At 35.5% G+C, this 19613-nt stretch overlaps 1 protein-coding gene across 7 annotated transcripts in view; it reads right to left on the bottom strand.

Moving 5' to 3' along the window:
- Nucleotides 1-259: 259 nt before the first annotated feature.
- CPEB3 (cytoplasmic polyadenylation element binding protein 3) overlaps nucleotides 260-19613 on the bottom strand; it is an 82215-nt gene continuing 62861 nt past the window's right edge. For all 7 annotated transcript variants that reach the window (XM_033065644.1, XM_033065643.2, XM_033065638.1 and 4 more), the window contains 4 exons: nucleotides 13051-13169; nucleotides 11651-11765; nucleotides 8794-8975; nucleotides 260-5956 (listed from right to left, as the gene is read on the bottom strand). In XM_033065644.1, coding sequence (XP_032921535.1) covers nucleotides 5729-5956; nucleotides 8794-8975; nucleotides 11651-11765; nucleotides 13051-13169 — 644 coding nt within the window. In that variant the 3' untranslated portion in view covers nucleotides 260-5728. The remainder of the gene's footprint in view (nucleotides 5957-8793; nucleotides 8976-11650; nucleotides 11766-13050; nucleotides 13170-19613) is intronic.

Genomic DNA, 19613 nt, shown 5'->3' on the forward strand with positions numbered 1-19613 from the left:
TTCCATCATATATATTTTTGCATTTATATTCATTTTAGCATAATAAATACCTCTTTAAGGCGTCTTTTTAATTTCAGGGAGAATACATAAGTGGATCATATACTTGCATTGTAAAATAACCAGAAAAGACAGTTTGTGTGCATGTAAGGTGTGTCTTTGCTTAACCTTATCTAGGAAACAGTTTTCCAGTAAAAGATTTGGGAGTTTGTATCTAGTTTACATTCCCATAATGCATGTCCCAAAGGATGACAAATAGCAGTACTTCATACAACTATATTTAATAAGTTATTACAGAAAAAAATAAAGTCCAAACTACAAAGTTTAAGCAGTTGTAAGCAATAGCAGCATTGAGCTCCATGTTTAGTCACAGTACTGCAGTTCCATACAAGCATTAGTCCAAGCCAAAAAGGAAGAAGCCTTGTTAGAATTACTAGCAAAAACAATCTAAGAGAACATGTAATAAAAGATACAGTACATTTAAAATTAGTTGAAAAACAAGTACAGAGATCTTAGCTGTGAATGCTCTAAAAGTTATGTCCATTAGTTTGACAGTAAAATTACAAATCTCTAATACTTTATACCCCAACAGAACTACATCCAGGAACGAAAAAAGAGCAAAAATTATCTCTTGTTAGCACCCTGGTTTTCTACTTACTGATGAACTTTTTGTCTTGCAAATTTGAGTGTGTCAGAATTATGTGACCAATGTGATTTCTGACCAGCTACCCATTTGGGGTATAGAGTAGTCACTAACATGAATATAAAATACTCTGTGGTATGATAGAACACTATAGCAGCAGAGATTAAGAAGTTTGTCTGTTTAAAAAAAAAAAGGAAGGAAGGAAAAGAAAAAGGGTTTAGCTGACATCATACAAACTAGCATAAAAGCAACTACATACAAGCCAGATTAAACAAAAGAGACATTTCTACAAATCTGTGACTAATCTTTCACTCATACCTTGCAAGTAGAGATGTCACAATACTGAAATATTAACATGGGAGCTTTTCCCAGTTAAGCGCCTTTTTTTCTTTTTTTTTCTTTTTTTTTTTCTTTTTTTTTTTTACTACTCTAACAGATAGTGAAATCAGCAAAGTTATTTGCTAACTGCATATTTGCAATACAATTTGTTTTAGCCCATGCCTTGCTAGCAGGCTATAAAATACAAGCATGTCGGCAGAAATATAAGCATAAACTTTGTACCACTTAGCAGGAATTTTTTATTCCCTCTTCATTCCTTAATCTCCTTTGTTTGCAATTTGTGTACATTCCAACCAGTAGTACCTAATTTGAGTCTAAATTTTACTTCACTATTTGATCTAGTCTATACATTACTTACAGAACTGAACACACAGAGGATACACAATAGACCAACTCTGGGCACGTTTCTTCGCACAAGTCACGGATGAGCCACTCTAACACTCGAGCAGAAGTTGTCTAAAAGGTCATCAGCAACTTGTGGAAGCGAGAGTTTTGTCTAGAGAAAGTCATTGTATGCCCTGTTTACGCAACACCAGTTTTAGTCTGGATTGTTTCAGGTGCCAGAACAGAGTCACTGGCTTCAGGAAGGGGTTTCTTCTGGCTGCATAGGGAAACAAAGGTGATGGAAATGGAGGTGAAAAATGCTTTGATACTGGCCCTTGGTATTGCCAATACAAAAGAAAAAAAGGACAAAGACACAAGAGAGGCAGAGAAGAACAGAGAAAGACAAAGAAGCTGAACGGATGTTCAGATGTGGTGGCAATATGAGTTACTGCATTGCTGCCAGGGGATAGACAGAGTGTTTTGCATTAACTTGGCAGCTCCCACCCACGTGGGGTGAATGGTTAGGAAATGCTGTGGGCACCGACAGGCTGCGCCACACTGCCACTGAGAAACGCATGCAGAGAGGGACTTGTGCAGGAAAGGGGCAATTTCTTTAAATAAAGAACACAGTGGCAAAATACAATGAAGAATATATATTTTAGGAGGTTCAATCTAAGGCTGTTGAAGAGAGTTTATTGAGTTCATGACAAGAAAAGTAATGAAGAATTATGCTGAATGGGCAGGGTCAAAAACCCATTGTTCAATAGATTTAGTTCCTTATAACGGCAATAGTATTTCATCAACACTGGTGGTGTAGAAATCTAGACAGCGAACTGGTACTGTGACATCCCTATTATCTCCCTAAATCATTTTGATAAAGGAAAAGGCTTTTCAAAATATCACGTTTTTTCTGCTTCATTCTGTCATTTTATTGCCCAATTCTTTGTTACAATTTTCCAATCACTTTACATAACCAACCATTTTCATCATTGCCACACTATTGTAAACCACATCAGCAAGTTAATACATAAAGCTTTGCATTTCAAAAAACTAGACACTTTAGTAACAATATTACAAAGATTTTAGCTTCAAAAATAACTGAAAATGAAAAAAATAAACTTTTAAAGAATCAGCATCATAAAATTAATTTATTCCAAGTAAAAATACAAAATAATATTAATGACATTGACCAGATATGAAAGTCTCTCCCAGAAACAACTATATTAATGGTTGAGAAAGCACTCCTTAAAGAAAATACGAAATAAAAATGAAAAATATGTAAATATGTTTAATTTTTTTCTTAGCAAAAAATCTTTCTAAAAATAACAATGAAAATTTGTCTCAGTACAAAGGCTACATTACTATTGAAAAAATACCAGCATGAAGAAAAGGTACATATTTGACAGTAGAAAAATGATTTTAGTGAATCACAATGTCTAAAGTCTGCAATGAAAATAAATCTGCAATAAAGATTTATGCCTTTTTTCTTTTCATTTTTCTTTTTTTTTATACAAACAGTACAAACAGTATTGCACATAACAACAAATAGTCGAGGTTAGGTTAGCCTTCAAAAAAATCGACTAGTTCAAGTCTCACATCAGAAAAGGCCACAATAGGACCTGTTGTACCCAGGGGCTTCTTAGTCAAGTTGCAGTTCAGAACTCCATATTTTAAAAAATAACTTTTTTTGAAGGACCCTCTTTTAATATAACATATTAACAACTCAGGGGCACATTCATTTACAAAACAAAAGGGAGCATGTCATAATTTAATAAACTAAAAAAAGTTCTCTTTAAAAAAATACAAACAGAAGAACTCTCACAATTCTGGTCAGTCGTGCATAATCACACTTGATTATAAATATACAAATTAAGGGAAAATATTTTTTCACCTTCTATTCACAACTTTCAGCACCAAATGGAGTTTGTGTTTACACCTGTTCTTTATGATGATTTTGTTTCTGATTTAATCCAACATTATGGTATATTGTACATTTTCCAGCTTCTCTCGCTCTCGCTCTCTTTCTCTCTGGGAGTATTTTTCTACATGAAAGAGGGGTATTTCTTCAAAAAGGTTTACTTCTTTCACATAATTAGGTAGACTTCTGTAGGTTAGCTATGATCTTTAATATTACAGTTATAAAGCTCTAACTTCTTCATTTTCAAAAAAACTCAAATAAGCATGAAAAAAATAAAGTTACCCATCTGTTAAATCATTTTTCTTGCAGAATTAAATTAATATATATTTTTCTGAATAAACTTACTTAGAAAATATCATTTTCTTTCCTATATTTCAAAATTGAGGTATTGCAAAAGATCATGTCAGTCAGAAAGCATGCCTTTTTCTTTAAAAAAAATCATCAGCCAACTGTTGAAAACTGTCTAGATACAAAAAGTAGTGCATAACAAAATGTCTTGTACAGATGAAAAAAAACAGAAAAGACACCTGGGCTGGGAAAAGCAATATCACAAAACTGCCCAGAAGTAACTTCAAAAGGGATAATTATAATAAGCATTTTAAACTAGTAAAAAACTATTTTTTCTTTTTTTTTTTCTCCAAAAACAGAAAAAATCCTTTCAAAGCCAATACCTGCAACTAAACATTGGGAAAACCAACTTACTAAATTAGACACAAAGAAGGACATCACAACAAACAAAACCCAGAACATTTAAGTCTACTATGCGGTGTCATATCCAGTCAGATTGTCCCCAGAACTGCAAAAACAAAGGAGGAAAAAGAAAAAAAAATAGTGTACACATTCTCACAATCATTAGTATACCAAGTGTGTTTATATTTATATGCTATCTGCAGCCCCATAGTTCATGCTAAAAAAATGTCCACTGTGTTAGCAGGTCTTAATTGTATTCAAGCTTCACAGGATACATCCAGGGATTAGAGAGATAACGCCACATCCACAGAGCAGACATCTCATGTTACTTTTATATGCAGACATTTCTTTAGCACCACTTTGTTTCCTAACTTTCTTAAATGTGCCTAGGTTATTAGTTTGACAGACTATCTAATCGGTAGTGTATGTATGCCAGCATGAGCTCTTTGGTTTTCTGGACAAGGTCTGCAGCTACGTAAATGATGCAAGCATTAGGAGAGAGATCGTAACTAAGAGCTCATTTCTGTTTATGTACCTGTTATGAACTGTCAAAAATGTGTAATGTCAGATACAGAGGCTTTAACAGTTAAGTTTGATCACAGTACTAGACATAATCACTTTACTATATAAAATAAATTGCACGATATATAACAGAGCACCGCAAAGTACTTCATCTACCATCCACAAATTTTTTTTAAGAATATCCTACAGCTAGTTTTTATATTTGTTGTAATATAGGTCATTCTGTAATGGGCTGATCCTAATTTCAGAAGCATTACATTTACTGAGGCATGCCTTCCTCCAGTCAGTAATCAATTTTTTTGTTACTGAGCATTTTGTAGCCTACGTAGATTCATAATTTGTGCATTGTGGGCAGGTTTTATATTAGACATATATAAAATTTATTGCATGCAGCAACCTGATTAAGTAAACATGCAGTCAAAAAATATTGACCTTCCTTGGAAGCTTTTCTGTATGCTATACTGATCTCCTTTCAGCAGCCATCACTATTTTAATCACATATTCATTTTTAATTGATACCCTAGCCTGAATAGAGTATTATGGTATTAGTAATACCATTTTAATAGCAGCAAAAGCTATTGCAGCATACATTTACATAACACTAAAAGACCTAACAGAACAAAACAAAAAAACCCAACAAAACAGAACAAACAAACAAACAAAAAAAAAACCCTCAGCAAAACAAAAGAAAAAAGTCTGATCCAGCTTATGAGGTATCATCCTTACAAGTCAAAATCGAGAGCAACTAAAGGCTTATTTTTCTTTAAGGGTTATTACTATTCTAAATGACCCAAACTAATGATTGCTGAATATCTGTTTAAGTTTTTGCTACATCTGCCACCTACTTGTGAATATTACCTTTGGTAAGTCATCTGCTAGGGGCAAGTCTAAATTTCTGAAAATAAGTGCATGCTCCAGTTTAAAAATAAAAATAATTATAATTACAATAAAAAAATCTTCATCACATACACATCAGCCCATGAAGACTGATGAGAATGGCAGTCTACATAATGTCACTAGTGACAAGTCTTGTGTAGGAAATTAAGGTACCAAGCAGATGTTTGTGTGAATCAAAGTGCAAAATCAGTACAGTTACACTCTGCCGGTTTGTATTATACTGGACACTGAGTTCAGTAATGTGACTGTAAATAATAATAATAGTAATAAAAAGACCCATCTCTTCATTAAAGTCGAGGACGAATGCACAGATTTCCAGAACACTAAGCCCTGAGGCAGCGCTCTCTTTTCACTCAATTTTATTTACTCCAGTACTTCTTGCTGGGCGCGGCCGGGGTTCAGCTCCAGCGGAACGGGACGTGGCGGGGCCGGTCACCTCCCTCCTTTACCAGTGGTTTGTGGAACTCCCGCCCAGCACGGGAGTGTATGCTGGCCCAGCAGTATTCACAGTAATACTGCAAACAGGTAACATTGGCACAAAAGAATGGAGCAAATTTTCCACCACAGCGAGTGCCCTGGCATTCGTCACACATCTGATCATCCAGCACATATGGCTTCACTTCCACCTGCACCAGGGACAAGAAAACAACTGTAAGAATGTTTCATAGTTTTGCTAGGCATGAACACAAACCCCAAAGTTTTAATTCCTGCTGGCTCTACTGAAGGGTTTCAACTGTTGCAAGATTAACCACAGAGGTTGGCAGTTAAATTTTCATACATGCACTTTACCTGTCAGAAAATCTCAAGAAAGAAGGGTGTGCTTTCCTAACTATTCAATGTTCCTTGGGAAATTTGGGTATGGAAAAATACTAAGATGGAAGTACAGCAAAAATCTCCAAGGATTCTTCCACTAAGAAAACCCAGGCATCTGAACTGAGTTGTTACAGGGGCAGGCCATGAGATCAGCATTTGGGAAGAAAACTTACAATGAATACAATTATATTTCTAAACTTCAGAGATCTGGTGAGTTTCAGAGGTTTTTTCCCACAGAATATTTTGTCTGTTTTATTTTTGTGATCTGCAAAATGTAGGACCAGACTAATAAGATATTCAAACAAAATTAAATGCACTTGTATTAAATACTTCTCCATTTTGTTGGCAAAAATCACTATCTAAAGATTTTTAGTACTTAAGGTGCAGTAAAATTTCATTGTAGTTCCAATGAGAGCCTTGCCATCAATTACAAATAGTCTGGAGAGCTGCTGACTTTTGTTCTACACTCAGCTGTAAACAACTTGGGCCTGGAATGCCTTTTGTTTTTAAAGCGTTTGTGCCAAACACAGCAGGACTGATGCATGATTAGGCACTTGCAATAATGCTATTACAGACATTGAATATGTTCCTATGAATTGTGCCTACACATTTAAATTGAGTGTTCATTCATTCCAGGGAAATCATGAGCTCATGCATGTCTAATTCTTATGGCTCTGATGCATTTGTAAAGTGGTTTAAGTACAGTCAACTGCACTAGAAAAGAGAAAAAATTGAAGAATACATTTATTAGAAATAATGTTACTATAACTGTACAAGTGCCAGTCCAGCACAATTTGTATGTTATATATCTAGTAACAACACTTAAATACATAAAGATTTGAAGAAACTGATGTTAAACTGAGAGACAAGAAACATTCTACAAAAAAGCTTTATGCTGAATTTACTTTAGGTTATCCAGATCACACTTCAACAAATGTTACTGCTTTGAAGTTTATATAGTGGGTTATATTTCTTATCTAAAGAACAGCTAGAGCTGCCAATCTATTTTTTTAATTACACCCTGCTACTAGTATTGCATGGAACAAGTCTGAGTAACTGCCATTTTGCATATCAGATACCATATCACTAAAATTAGAAGCATAATGTAAAATAAAACAGCACTGTCTCAAATGAAATTGGAAGAAAGCAGGTCCAATGTCCAGCACAGCTCTAGATCCCCAGCTACTCAGATTTCCCAAGCATGAATTGTGAAGGTCTCAAATAGAGTCCCTTTCTGTCTCATCTTTTCTTACACTGGTTACTAGTGAAATAATTTTAAGAATGTTTGCTGTACAGTTCAGGGATTTCAATAAATTAGATTTTAAAATTAAGATTTAAGGATTCATTAAGAGACTTCATACTTCTTCAAACATACACAAATCTATTTTAAAAACAGATAAACAATAATTAAATAAACTTAAATTATCAGTCCACCAAGTGAAAAAAGAAGAGGATGATGAAAAAAATTACTAGCTAGTGACCTTCTGTGGCTTTAGCCTAAAGCCTAGAAAGTACCCTCTAGCAAGCATGGCTGATACATAAATCTCAAAGGCTTCAACGTGTGATTAAGACTCCAAAAGAAATCTCAACCTCTCAGTAAGATTTTTCAGAATCTAATGGACAAGAAATGTTTAGGAATTGCCTTGTCTTAGTTAATGTAGTATGATGTAAAGCACCATACACAAATTGTTTTAGGATTTATAATTCCATTACCTCCTCAAAACTGACAAAAAGTACAATTCAGATTTGCGAAGACAAAGTCAAAGTAATTTGACCTTTGCAGCTGTGCGGCTTTATATGCATACTGCACATAACAGACACACCCAATACCTGTTAAACTGACTTCTGAAGAAATCATTTACATTGGATTAAGGAAAAAACAAGCCATCCCTATCAGCAAAACACATAGCAGCAGTGCATACTGTATGTCCTTCTGAATAATTCTAAATGCAGAGCCCTCAAAAACATGGGTGTTGTTTGTATGTGTAATCAAGAGGTGAAGTCAGAAGGTCTAAAGGAAAATAAATCATTTTGGGAAGTAAGTAATGCTTTCTTTTATAATGTTCAAGTCAAATTTCAGTGAATACTGTAACTTCATATTTGAAAAGTTCTTCAGGGGTTTCATATGGACTGAACAAAACAATCTAATTTTCCCTCCTTCTGCCTATCGAGCATCTCTTGGCATTTGGCTTTAGTTAAAAAATTCTGAGACTTTTGAGGTCAGTATTACCTATTAGAGTAAACCTGTGCTTTAGGGACCTCAACTCTAGACCTACAGAAAATGACCTAATAATAATAATAAAAAACTATCAGAAGTTACACAAGTAGTCACTAAACTAAAAGCCACTAATGAGCAAACATCTAAAGAAGAAAGAAGCTGGGAAACACTATGGAATTTGGAATTCAAAAGAGAGCTGAGGACAAATGAGTTTACAACCAACTATTTTCTGGGTTTACCACTAAACAGTTATTTAAGATGATTACAGTATTTTTTCACTCTGCTTTAGATGCTTAAATAAGTTTTTTAAAAATTGACAAATGTCATCTGAAGAACAGAACTTCCAGTGTTCTCCAACACAATGCTAATAAAGACTTTTTAAATACCTGTACAGTTTGGTAAAACCATTTGGCTCCGTGCTATTTTACTTACCCGTTTATCAATGTCATTGTGTTGGAGCTGGACAAAGCGAGCACTGATAGCAGCAATGTAGCTCTGCTGGTTGGAGAAAGCCACTCTGCCAGCACCTTTTGGGTACTTCAGCTCTGGGTCTGTATCAATGCCAGCATAGCAGACACCTCCATACAAACGGTCCATAATCATTGCCAATTCAACTGCAAGAAGTTAATTGTTAAATATAATAGCTTTAACAAAAATAATGGTGTTGCGTTTGGATTGTTGCCTTTAAAAAGCACCATTTGCATTTCAGATGTGTCTTCCAAAGTCTAAATTTGCAAAGTGAAACACAGATTGAATCAACCTTACATGAATTGTAGTAAAATCTAACGGCAAAACCCAGAATCTGTAAAAAGTTGATGTGGCTGAAGTGTGAAAAAAAATGCAGAGTTACGCTGTTAAAGTAGGTATCAGGTGAACAAAAATTTATAATGTTGCATATTAAAACGCTGGTACTTGGTGGGCTTTTTAGTGCTAGTTTAGTTTACTTGCAAGATCATTTAGGAATATTCCTGTTTTTAGAATCTGATATATTGCCCCGAGTACTAAGGTTCAAAAGATATCCAAGATGTGTTTCACATTTGAAACAAAAATCTGTGAAACATCTGAAGCTCCTGCAGGCTAAAGCAAGCTGACATTTTAGGTGCAATTTAAATTAGTATTTTGGTAAAATATTATCTTGCTTGTGGATCTTTTAAAATGGTTTGTTGCTTTTTATGGTTTTATGCTTTTTATTAGCAATAACTCTAAAGAAGTTATATTTATAATTCATAAAATCAGACATGATGGGTGCATGGCTGAGGACACATACAAAAGGGAAGTTAAGGGAAAGAACTGAAGGAAGCAGTAAAGAGGCTGAAGAAAGCAGGGAAGAGCCATGTAAATTGTACAATGTTGTATGGCCACTGAGCCAAGCTCTCTGTAAAACCTCATAGGCCAACAAATCTGTCAGATGGACAAAGCAAGAACTGAGACCTGTACAGGCCCTGCCAGGTCAGCCATTTTCTAGTGCTAATATGTGAAAACACTTTCTGTAGCAAGTTACCATTTAACTACCCAAAATAAAATCAGAACCCATAAATACTAAATACTTAAATTCTCACAGTTATCACCAAATTCTCATTAGTAAATTGAATAGGTATATGTGTTTGTATAAATCTGTGTGCAGGGAAGACTGCATGCTAATTTGTCCATTTGCAACAAGCAAACAAATGTCTGATTCATTCTACCAAACCAGGTAATATTTTTCCTCCAAAGAGTAAGGAAAAACTACCAGCATAATGTCATGATGAATAGATTCTTCTGCTTTCTAATGATTTGGAATGATTGCTTGGTTAGTGATCTCAGAAAGTGACAGTACAGCATAAATATCACAAACACAATTCCAACAATAGTTCCACTAAATTATTCTTGCCAGAGAAATAATATATAAGATTCCAGAAAGGAAACCAGGCAGTGTTGAAATATCTTAGGAAAAACTTCTGCATCTGATCTTTAGAGCTCCAAACAAAACGAAACGGGAACTGTTTGTCTGCTTTGGAGAAGTTACCTATTTAAAGGCATCAGTTTCCAAATGTAATGCATTTCAAATGATCTATGACAGGCCAAATGGCATACAGTTTTATAAAGGCTATCATTAGGAATGAGCTAATGTTTAATTGTTACTAATTTACATAATTACCACCTTACAATTGGGCCTTATTTTAAGATGGTGAGGAAAGTGAAAGCTGCCAAGAAACCTGGAATAAGAGAAATTTTACAGTCAGCTGTGGCTGGGGGACATTGGTACAGCTTCCCAAAATATTTAGGATTAGGCAAAAGAGAAAGTGAGGAGCTGAAGTTCCAGCAGGCTGGAAAGCAGCTGCTGAAGGAAACTGAGGGCTTTTTTCCAGACAGTGACTGAAAGGCCTTGTCTACCACAGTTTCCCAGGATTAAGATTAGGATTAGGGTTGAGAAAATGAGAAAGCTGCCTTGGAGTGAGGATGGAAAAGGAGGATAAACAGAAGTGAGTGCTGCCAGAAGATCTGGCTTGGACAAATGTTTTAAATTGCTTCATGACTTTGTCATTGGCTCACCAAAAATGTCAGGATTAGAAGAAAGAAATGAGGATTGAGCTACAATCGGGAGTAGTGCTCAAATGGGGCCTTCAAAACAAAATGAAGACTGGGCTGGGATAAATCTTTCCTCTGGCCAAAAGCTAGAGGTCTTGTCTATGGCTCTGCAAATAAAAGTGAAGAAAAGAGCTAAGGATGAAGAAAAAAAATGGAGGGAAAGAAGCTACATTAGGAGTAAGTCTGGAAAACAGTCTTTGATGTGAGGCCACCAAGAGACCTGGATTTGGAGAAATGTTTCTTCGGGACAACAGCTGAGAGGCTGTGTTCATAGCTCCATGGAAGAATTAAGGTAAGTGCTGAATAAAAGGGAAACAGATACCACAGGGCTGAGGTTGGCATTGGTTTGGAAAGGGTCTGGGAGAAGGGCTTGGTCTTTGTCTTCCAGTCAAAGGAAAGGGAAACTTGTCTGCACCTCAGCAAACAAATCAGGGTTTAGATTAAGACAGTCTACACTGCAAAAAATCAGCCAAGTTCTAGGGTATTATGCAAAGTTGGGGAAAACTTTCTACTGGAAATCCTAATAGGTAACCTATTTAAAATGTAAAAAATGTTCACTGTTTGTATTTTGTAAATAGGAAGATACTCCTTGTCTTAGAAAGCAAGCTGTGATCTTTGGAAAACACAGGGTCCATTTTGTGATCTTTTTACAGATACTATTTACCTTTCCTCATCTTTTCTACTTAATCTGTTCTGTGTCCTACATTTTCCTTGTACTCACCAGCTCGGAGAGGCCGTGGAACTCCTCCAACAAAGATTGTTTTTCTTGGATCCAAAGGCTGAGACCCATCCATCACAAAGTCACTGTCACTTAGGTTCCAAGGTCGAATTTGCACCTGTATTAAGGATCATTTTTAGCAGAGGAATTTGGCCACTTAATTAAAATTAATAAAAACCTGCCAAATCTCCCTATAATTAAAAAAAAAAAAAGAACTTTTCAAAAGCAGTAAATTGGTTTTATAAGAACCAAGACAATTTGAGAACATACCTTATCTAAGTATCTGAAAGAAGGGGGACAACTCATTTATCACCTCTAGAGGCCAGGCTTGAGTTAAATCTCCTCATCACAAACTCCTACGCTCATTAATTCCCTGCCCCTAATCGCCATCATAGGAAGAAACCTGTGAAAGGACTTTCAGAACATTTTACCACATATGTGCAATTACAGTTGTAGTTCGGGCTTCTGGCTTTCCTGAAATGACATACAGTGATCCACAAATTTAAAAGCACTGATATGAGCTGATGAAATCAATTTCTGTACTTGGATACAAAAGGAATTTGTATAATATGTGAATGCCTATTTCTATTGAACAGCAAGCAACACAGCTGGTAAGAAATCTTTAGATTACACAGAAAAAAACCTGCTCAGAAATTATTTAGGTAAAGCTGTTCGTCAATCTGGTTTTTTGATCCTAGGAATCACACAAGCCCATCCCCTGTGCTGCAGTCCTGGGTTGTTCATTCATCCCTGCAAGATTTTAACAGTACTTTTAAAAAGCAGCACATTTTATATCTTATTTGTCTGCAGTTTTCACCTCATTTGTATATCTCCATAGACACAAAGAAAGACAAGCATTAAAGAATGTTAGAGATGTGAACAATAAAAACAGGCTACTGGTGTGTCTTCTATTCTGCTATAGTTGTCTGCAGTACTTTTTGCTCCACAGTTTCTATACAGCAAATGAGGCCTTATAACCAATAAAAATAATAATTTAAAAACCCAATTAAATACAGGGGATATTTGATGCTATCTGGATCTTAATTTGGCAGGGTTAAATTTCTTCGTTTCTTCACATAAAGCTTTATTTTCTATCAAATCAAATAGATGAAAAATTACCATTCCATTGTTTTACATTTAACACTGTAAAAGGATGCACACTCCTGAAGCATACCAGAGTACAAAATAAAGAAGTTAATTGAACATGGCATTTATCAGAAAAAAGCAAATGTTAAGCCATGTTACGCTGATACAGGAAGTCAATTCAATGTAACAGCAAGGTCAGAAACAGGAAATGACAAGTAAATTACCTCTAAGTATTTATTTTATTTATTTATTAACTGAAAAGAGTAACAGCAAATGGGTTAGCAACCAGCATAAGTGTCATGGCATAAGCTACTTACTGGTTTATCCTTGATTGTGGGACTTGACACACATAGGTAAAGTTTTCCATCTTCTTCCAGACAGGCATCTATCAGAGCTTGTACAGAGCTTTCTTCCTGGAACAGCAGAAAGGCATAGCCTTGGAAAGGAAAAGGCCACAAGAAAGAAAAGTAACAGGTTAATTTATAGAGCATTTTTTAAACAAACAAGCTGGATAGGTGGGTAACATATACAAATCACAAATAACTGTTAAGGTTGGTAGTTTGATTTTATAAATTAAATTCACTGAACACATCGCCTCATTACAGATCCCTACAGTACTGATTTCAGAATAGACACAAGAGTATTTGCTGCATCTGAATATGTTTATTTGATTAATTAATGATTCTGAGCAGTGAGAACACGCTGGTGAATAAGGGTTTTCTATTATCCAACAACTGTATTGGAGCTGTTTATCAGCGTTATCTGCTGGTATCAGTGATTAACATCTCACAATGGAGACACAAAAAACTATATACAATTAATCAATTCTAGAAGAGAGGGCTAAGAAAGTGGACAGGTAAACAGAAAAATATTATATGCATACACACTTAAATATTAAAAAAATGTTCACTAAAAGCAGTAAACCCAATGAAAAAGAACAACATGCTTTGTGCTTTATTATTAATAAAAGACCTGCTATTGTTACTTATATTTAAATAAAGCAGTTCAAAAGAGAGAAGAAAGTCTACTAAAATTGTTTCATGTGATTCAGAGTTTTAGGACTTTAAATCAGCCAGTAAACCAAACTTAAACTCAGTGCTCTGCTGAATGCAGCTGCCAAGAAAACTTTCTTGAGTTCTATTTTATGTTGTTAAATCTGCATGAAGAGTTGACCCAAGCAGCCCATGCTTCCTGAGAAGTGAAACTAATACAGCACTCTCTGCACTCAGCAAAGCCAGGTAACAACAGGCTGCTGGATCCCTGGGGCTGCCTGGGGCAGAGACTCCCCTGGAGCAGGCACTGCACCTCTGCTCCAGTCACTGCAGCACAGTTTTCTCAATGTGAACTTTTGTAATTTGTCACTTGTGTCTCTTTCATTCAGGGGAGTCTGCCATGAAGTTCAGTGAGGTAAAATTTCCTCCCTTCTCTAGACCTCTGTGAATAAACAATTCTCCTGTCGCTGGGTCCACAAGGATCCACCAAAGACACGGAGGCTGTTTACAGAGCAGCCTTGTGCTAACCCAGAAAAGGAGGAGGCTGGACTAGCATGACATGATGTCCAGCACTACTGCAAAACCTGGTAACTGCACATCTAATCCAATTATTCAACGACTTCTGGTACTGATGAGTAACAAAGATTACAAGAAAATGAAAAATAAAGAACAGAACGTCAGATAATATAAGGATCCTAGAAGTTGATAAGGCCAAGAAAGATACCTGCCAAAGTTAAAGGTATTTTTACTTATTTTCTAGAAGCACATAGGGATGCAAAAACTTTAAATTCAGAAAGGAGCAGCTTTTCCTCATGAGCAGTTCTAGGCACTGCTACTACTGAAGACTTACCCTCTTCATCACAATATCACTGTTTACAGCTGCATCTACTTGTTCATCCAGGAAACATGTGCTTCCATGGATGCACTTCATTTGACTGGAACTATATAACAGAAGATGCACTTTGAATTCAGGTCCCAGTATAAAAAAAAATTGGAAAATATCCATGCTGAAACTGGAATTGAATAAAGAATTATCACACACTCGGTGCAATTTAGCAGATGCTGAAATTCCCCAGCATCCTGTGCTTCTACATATTCTCCTATCTGTGCTTCACAAATATTGTATCACTTTAAAAAGTACCCATTTTTCTCCAAGTAGTAAAAGATCAGATAAACCTCAAAATTTTAATGCCCTATGGCACAATTTTGGTAGCACAGTGTGGTGGTAGCACGTTGCAGTCAAACTTCGGCAGTGCTCCTTTCTTACCTGACCACGCACTCTAAAGGTTTGAGAGCTCAAGGGATTGCCCTTGACTCACATTCCATAAAGTAAAACAGGAAAGATATCTGAGGCCTCAAAAATCCTCAACCTGGCTACAGCTGACTGTTCTCTATCCACAGATATTTGGATTCTTGGCAGAGCAGAAGCAATCCAGCTCCTCCTCTGCTGTTGGTGCAACATATCACTGCAGTGCTGCCAATAAACATTGCAATTCTCTGGGAAAAGGCAATAATATATTTTGGTGTAAAAAAACTCACTACAACTTTTTAAAGGGTACAGCAGAGGGAGAATGAGGAGAAAAATAATTTCCCTAGTTTATGAAGCCAACCTAGGAGACCCTCGATCCTAAACTCCAAGATTATTTTATGGATAGCAGTTTATAAGAACTAAGCTCCTTTGTAACATGTCCTATTCTGCCATCTTAACAGTGACACAATTTCCATATGAAAGGGTAATTTAGTCCAGTTGGTCTAATTTCAGTTAACCTTGCTGAGAATAAACTGGAAAATCTGGCATATACACTGTGTCCCACAAGCTTGAAACAAGGTTTTCACTTGAAATGCAAGATACAATTGGAACTAAATAAAGTTGTTACAGTCTGGCAAAAGGATTTTTGCCAGCCTAAACAGTGAGGAAAAAAATTTCTATTTCAATTAATACCAACATTGGCATATCTTCTCTAATGATGGGAGCCTTTCTGTACTACTGAAAGCACAGTTTGCGACAAGGCTGCAGTGACCTCTTCCAAACAACATGCTAGATGGAAAGTGTATTAAGGTGCCAATTCTGCCTTTCTAATAAAAGAAGATCTTGATATTCATACTTTTATGTCAAAAACTGGCATGTTGGTACAAATTATGGGCAGTCATACTGGAGTTTTAGCTAGTAGTGCATTATGCATGTATTCTGCCCATCCTTCCTCAATGTTATTAACTGAGAAGAACTATTCATGTACCTTTATTATGGCAGAATGTGCATTATATGTTTTAGGCACGTGAGAGAAAATAAAATTACTGGCCCTGTGGACATCATTCAACTTAGCAAGTCACAGCTGGTAGAGTTTATGAGAAAAGACCTGAAGCAAAATACTTCTCAAGAGTTAAAGTTTATCCAGCTTCATGCCTGCCATGGCTCACCAGAAAAAGCCTGACTGCATTTCACAGCATTTGTGAAAAAAGCATGTTTTAAAAGGAAAAGGTTTTCTATTATTCTTCTAAATCTGGTAACAACTTCCTTTTACAGCTCCATGGTTAGCCAGAGTTTAGTGGAGTAAAAGTAAATCACTGACTGTATTTCGTAACCCGTGGGAGAAGGTGAAACAAAGTTTGTTATATTAGAATTTCTATACTCTGTTCAGTTTAAGTGATTAATTATAAACATTATAATAGTAAAGGTTGTCTGGACAGTCTCTAGTTACTTAGTGGTACAGGAATATTTCAGAAAGATACTAAATGGAGTAACAGCACAGATCTCTCAATGAAGTCCAGAGTAGATTGAATTTAATCAAGAGTTTTTCTTTGGAATTTCAGTTAATTGTGAATTAGTTCAATTTTATTATATAACAACTGAAGGATACCATTTTATGCTCAACTTGTGAATACACAAAGTAATTAATAATTTAAGTTCTTGCATTTGAGAACAACAGTAGATAAATTGTTGTTCAAATGCATCAACCATGAGCTGAATCTTCTGGTCCAAAGCCAGCATTTTGGCATGCAAATGTTATATAGCCAACAGGGAAAGATTAACCTATTTCTGGTTCTTGGAATCTGGGCTCTTTTCAAACAAAGTGAAATACAGTAATGAAGAGTTATATATAAGGTCAAAGAGTATTTGAATATCCATGTCGTGTCTGTCTGCATATCATCTATGGATTTCATATGTAATTGATCTGAAATCCATACTTCCCAAAATTCAGTCCACTTGCAAAATCAGATAGAGGAATCACAATCTAAGGGTCACGTTTTTTTCAGCTTTATAACACTGAGGTTGTGTGGCAGAATTAAGAAAATGAAGAGAAGAACTTGCTCTTTACATTCTGCATAGCAAATCAGAAAAGCGTGAAAGCCTTTGGGTCGTCATTGCACTGATTTAATCTGCAAAAGGGAAGGACCACTTATACTTGAAACAAGCTGAACTGCCTTCAAAGTACATCTTTCACCCATTTAGACAGTAAAATCTAGCATCGACCTCAGATTTCTTACAAAAGTATTTCAATATATAAATCTACCTCATAGTATGTAAAATAAAAAGGATGGAGTTAAAATGGCTATAGAAAATTAATGTTCTAGTCTCATTTCTTTAGGGTTATTCTTAGATGGTTGAGATGGCTGCCTCAAAGAAGTAGATTTAAATAGACAACTTTTTCATGAAATATATATTTCACTTTTTTTTACTAGATTTTAAAAAATTGTTTTGAACTGAATTATGGTTGTATTTACTAGAACTTTTAGAATAAAGTTGTTTTAAAAGCCCACAGGAAAGGAACATTTAGAAACAGTGTGAACCAAATTTCTAAATCAGTTAATGTGATGACAAGGGTCATTGCTCAAAGTCACCTTGGTAATCTTATTAGAAGATGCTTTGAACATGAATAAAACACATTTCTAAATCCAAAGATGAAACGACTATTAAAAATTAAACTTATTTTTGAAAAATAAAAAATCTGAGGTGCTAAAAAACTGCATACTTTCCTTTAAACGTTGCAGTGACATGACTGCATTTCAAAGAACTTCAAAGGCTTTAAATACTTAAGAAACCTCAAAATAGAAAAGGCTGTAATCTCACTTAGCTACTGCAGAAGAGTGAAATTATGTATTAGTCAGGGCTGCAAAGATTAATTTCTTTTATTCAGTCTAATTTTATATGGCAGAGTTTGACCCTGTCAGCTGATTCTTTTCTTTAAAAAACAAAGGTGTATAAGAAATAGGAATAGTCTAGAATCTTACAGTGACTCTTCTATTTCTGTACATTTACATTTTTGCATGTTTTTCATGAATACCAGACTCAGCCTGGCTGGTGTGATATTTAAGAAATTCCTCATATGCCACACTACAGACAGGTACTGGGGAAGGGTTTGTTTGATTTTAATTAAAGGATTTAACTCCATATCCTCAGTTACACTGAAAAATAATTGGATCCTGAATTTTAATAGCAATAAAATGAAGCATAGATGTCAAAGGGAAGACAGGAGACATAACAAGAAAAGCCAGCAATGAAATGGATCATAGAGAAGAGCTGAATGAAAACTGAGGTTCTGTATCAGTAGCTTCTGTAAAATAAAGTGCATGGCTTCATCATTCCAGTCTTAGCACTAAATAGTCCCCATCACGAGATCACCAAAAGAACTGAAACCAACACTTAACCCTTACTAATAATGATCTTACCATATCCCAAATAACAGAGAAAACAGAAACCTTCTGTTTTGTCATATATATTACAGACTGTTTTTCTCCACATCTTCAGTTTAAGTGGAAGAAAAAACCCAATCCACCCACAGAACCTCTCCTTCCTGGATATGCATTATTCCTGGGACATGGGAGAGATGCCCCAATGTTTGCTCAGCAGAAAGGACAACATTTCTGTAGTGCTGTAATAGATACATACAGCTAAAGATTTATAAAGTCTTTTCAGTTCCAAAACATGTCAAAAAGCAGAAAGGATTTTTCTAGCCACCATTACTTCACTTTCAGCAGTTATGGGTAAAAAAGCCCAAAAGAACAGTATACATATGCCATCTCAGTTTGTCCTGTAGTAAAAATACTCCCACCAACGTGTATTAAAAAAGAAAAGACTGAAATAAATTACTTGGATTTTTTGGTGGTTTTTAACCCAAAGAATGTTCTACAGGCATACTAAAGCTTCTTTTTATCTGGCAATTTACTTCTAAACTAGTATAAAACATTGCAACAGCAAATTTATAGTGTTGTCTCCTCTTTCAAAGGTCACAGCCATTTTCAACATCAGACTTCAGACTGTAACATGATCTATAGCAGCTATAAATCAGAATTAAAGGGTATAAAAACATAAAAGAAAGGCTCTAATATACAATTTGGTTAGTGTAGTTATTTGAGTAGTCACATGAATTTCATTTCATATGACAAAGACTAAATATTTGGTGAGGTGGAAGCTGTCTTTATGAAGTTTGCTGAGTCAGTAGCATGAAAAAACCTCAAGCATTCACATTCATAACTATTAAAAAACCCCAACTAAATCCAGAACTGAATTTTTAAAATTTTGATTTTCAAGGTCAATATATATTCAAGGGTGACTGCTCTGGGCAGAGTAGCTCATGGTCATCATCTGGAGGGAGTCAGGTCTGCTGCTGCTGCTTTTACTCTGAACAGATGGCTCAAGACAGATCCATTTCCAAGTCTGAACAAAACCTGTTACTCTTCTTTGCAAAAAAAAAATCATTTTCCAGTCCTACTCCAACCAACATTAATATGGAAAAATTCTACAGAAATATAAATGCTCTGCTTGATTTCAGCTTCTATTTCAGGCACAGTATCAGCATGAGGTAAAATAAATTTTCAGGGGAAGAAAGTGCCAGTCCAAAAATCCAAGCTAGCTAGATTTCAGTTATTTTAAATTAAATTTGATATTG

This window comes from Catharus ustulatus, chromosome 8, assembly GCF_009819885.2.
Source record: "Catharus ustulatus isolate bCatUst1 chromosome 8, bCatUst1.pri.v2, whole genome shotgun sequence".
In the NCBI taxonomy this organism is placed as follows: Eukaryota; Metazoa; Chordata; class Aves; order Passeriformes; family Turdidae; genus Catharus; species Catharus ustulatus.